General features: G+C 53.2%; 1 protein-coding gene across 1 annotated transcript; it reads left to right on the top strand.

Moving 5' to 3' along the window:
• The first annotated feature begins 656 nt into the window (after positions 1–656).
• LOC135396108 (uncharacterized) lies at positions 657–1144 on the top strand. Its single transcript, XM_064627153.1, has 2 exons — positions 657–668; positions 731–1144. Exons 1-2 carry the CDS (start codon positions 657–659, stop codon positions 1142–1144), a joined length of 426 nt encoding a protein of 141 aa, XP_064483223.1.
• Positions 1145–1535: the final 391 nt, after the last annotated feature.

Below are 1535 nucleotides of genomic sequence, written 5' to 3'. Positions count from 1 at the left end.
CTTTCGCAGCAGGTTTGGAAGAACTGCATGGAGATCCGATATTCCGAGACTTTTGAAAATAATCGAGCGAATTAGAGCATGCTAGTCGATATAATATATTTTATTGACATTGAATTTCGAACTTCAACACAAATTAACGCGGAGACACGCGTTACCATCTCGCTTGGCGCCACCTGGAGAATAGATGATCAGGTCTTTCCGATTCAATTCAAGTCCCATCTGTCTATGGTCCTTCCCGTGTTTCGCAGCAAACTTTTTGTACGGCACCTTCCCCGAAAAGTCAGCGCGGGCTTATTCTACAAATTAATTAATTTATTCTGTCATTGACTGGCAGGTACCAGTGACAAAAAGCAAGAGTGCATAGCTTGTTTTTTTTTTCTAAGTTGTAAAGTTGTGTGTTATACCCGTTTCTCACACCTTGCTACTGTCCTCTGTACACCGACCATAACCACAGCTGACTCGCGGTGTAATAACTGTATTAACACAAAATTATTTCCAGGTCGTCGTCTTGTGCGCCTTCGTGGCTTGCGCCCACGCCGGTGGCCTTGGAGGCTACGGAGGTTACGGCGGTGGACTCGGCTACGGCGGCGGCTTGGGCTACGGTGGTGGACTCGGATACGCCGGTGGTCTCGGCCACGGTCACGTTGGACCAGCCCATGTTCACGGAGGCAATGTTGGACACGGATACCCAGTGAAGCACCCAGTTGCCACCCTCGGTGTTGTGAAGCAGGCCGTCGTAAAGCAACACTTCGTCACCAAGCCAGTCGTCAGCCACCTGACCGCCCCAGTGACCGCTGTCAGCGAAAACGTCGCCCCACTCGTGAACTACCACGGAGCCGCCGGCGTTGGAGCCGGAGCCGGACTCGCTGCTGGAGCCGCTCTCGGAACCGCTGCAGCCGTCCAGAGCGGAGCTGCCGGTGGATTCGGAGGATTCGGTCTCGGAGGTGGTCTTGGAGGCTTCGGTCTCGGCGGAGGCCTCGGCGGCTTCGGCGGCTACGGCCTCGGTGGCTTCGGCGGCTACGGGCTCGGTGGCGGCTATGGCCTCGGTGGCTTCGGTGGCTACGGCCTCGGCGGATACGGTGGCTACGGTGCCGGTCTGAAGGGAGGTTACGGCCTCGGCGGAGGCTACGGCAAGGGATGGTAAATGAGCCGTCAACGAATGTGACAGCGAGCGAGTGTGCTGTTGAAAGAGTGCATGATTATAGAGAGACTGTGCGGTTTTCATCTTGGACCATCTGTATGCTAATTCTGCTCGAAGCATTGTTTCGTCTTTTGCCCCGCTCCGCACAGTATTTGGATGCCATGAAAATAAAGTAATTGGGGCAAACCTGTCGGCTCAGTGTCATTGTCATGGTCCTGCTGGCAGATGGTAATATCACTACGTCTGTGCTCTCATAAACACACACAGTGGTTTATCCAGAATCCGAAGATCAGAATCGGTTTGATCAGAATCCGAAGCATGGAGGGGTGTTGGAAAAAATTTGGGAGGGAGGGAGGTCGTTATTATAGTTACGTCATTACAGCTTAACATGTCA

The sequence above is a fragment of the Ornithodoros turicata genome, chromosome 1 (assembly GCF_037126465.1).
Source record: "Ornithodoros turicata isolate Travis chromosome 1, ASM3712646v1, whole genome shotgun sequence".
NCBI lineage: Eukaryota > Metazoa > Arthropoda > Arachnida > Ixodida > Argasidae > Ornithodoros > Ornithodoros turicata.
This window is presented reverse-complemented; position numbering and strand designations above follow the sequence as displayed.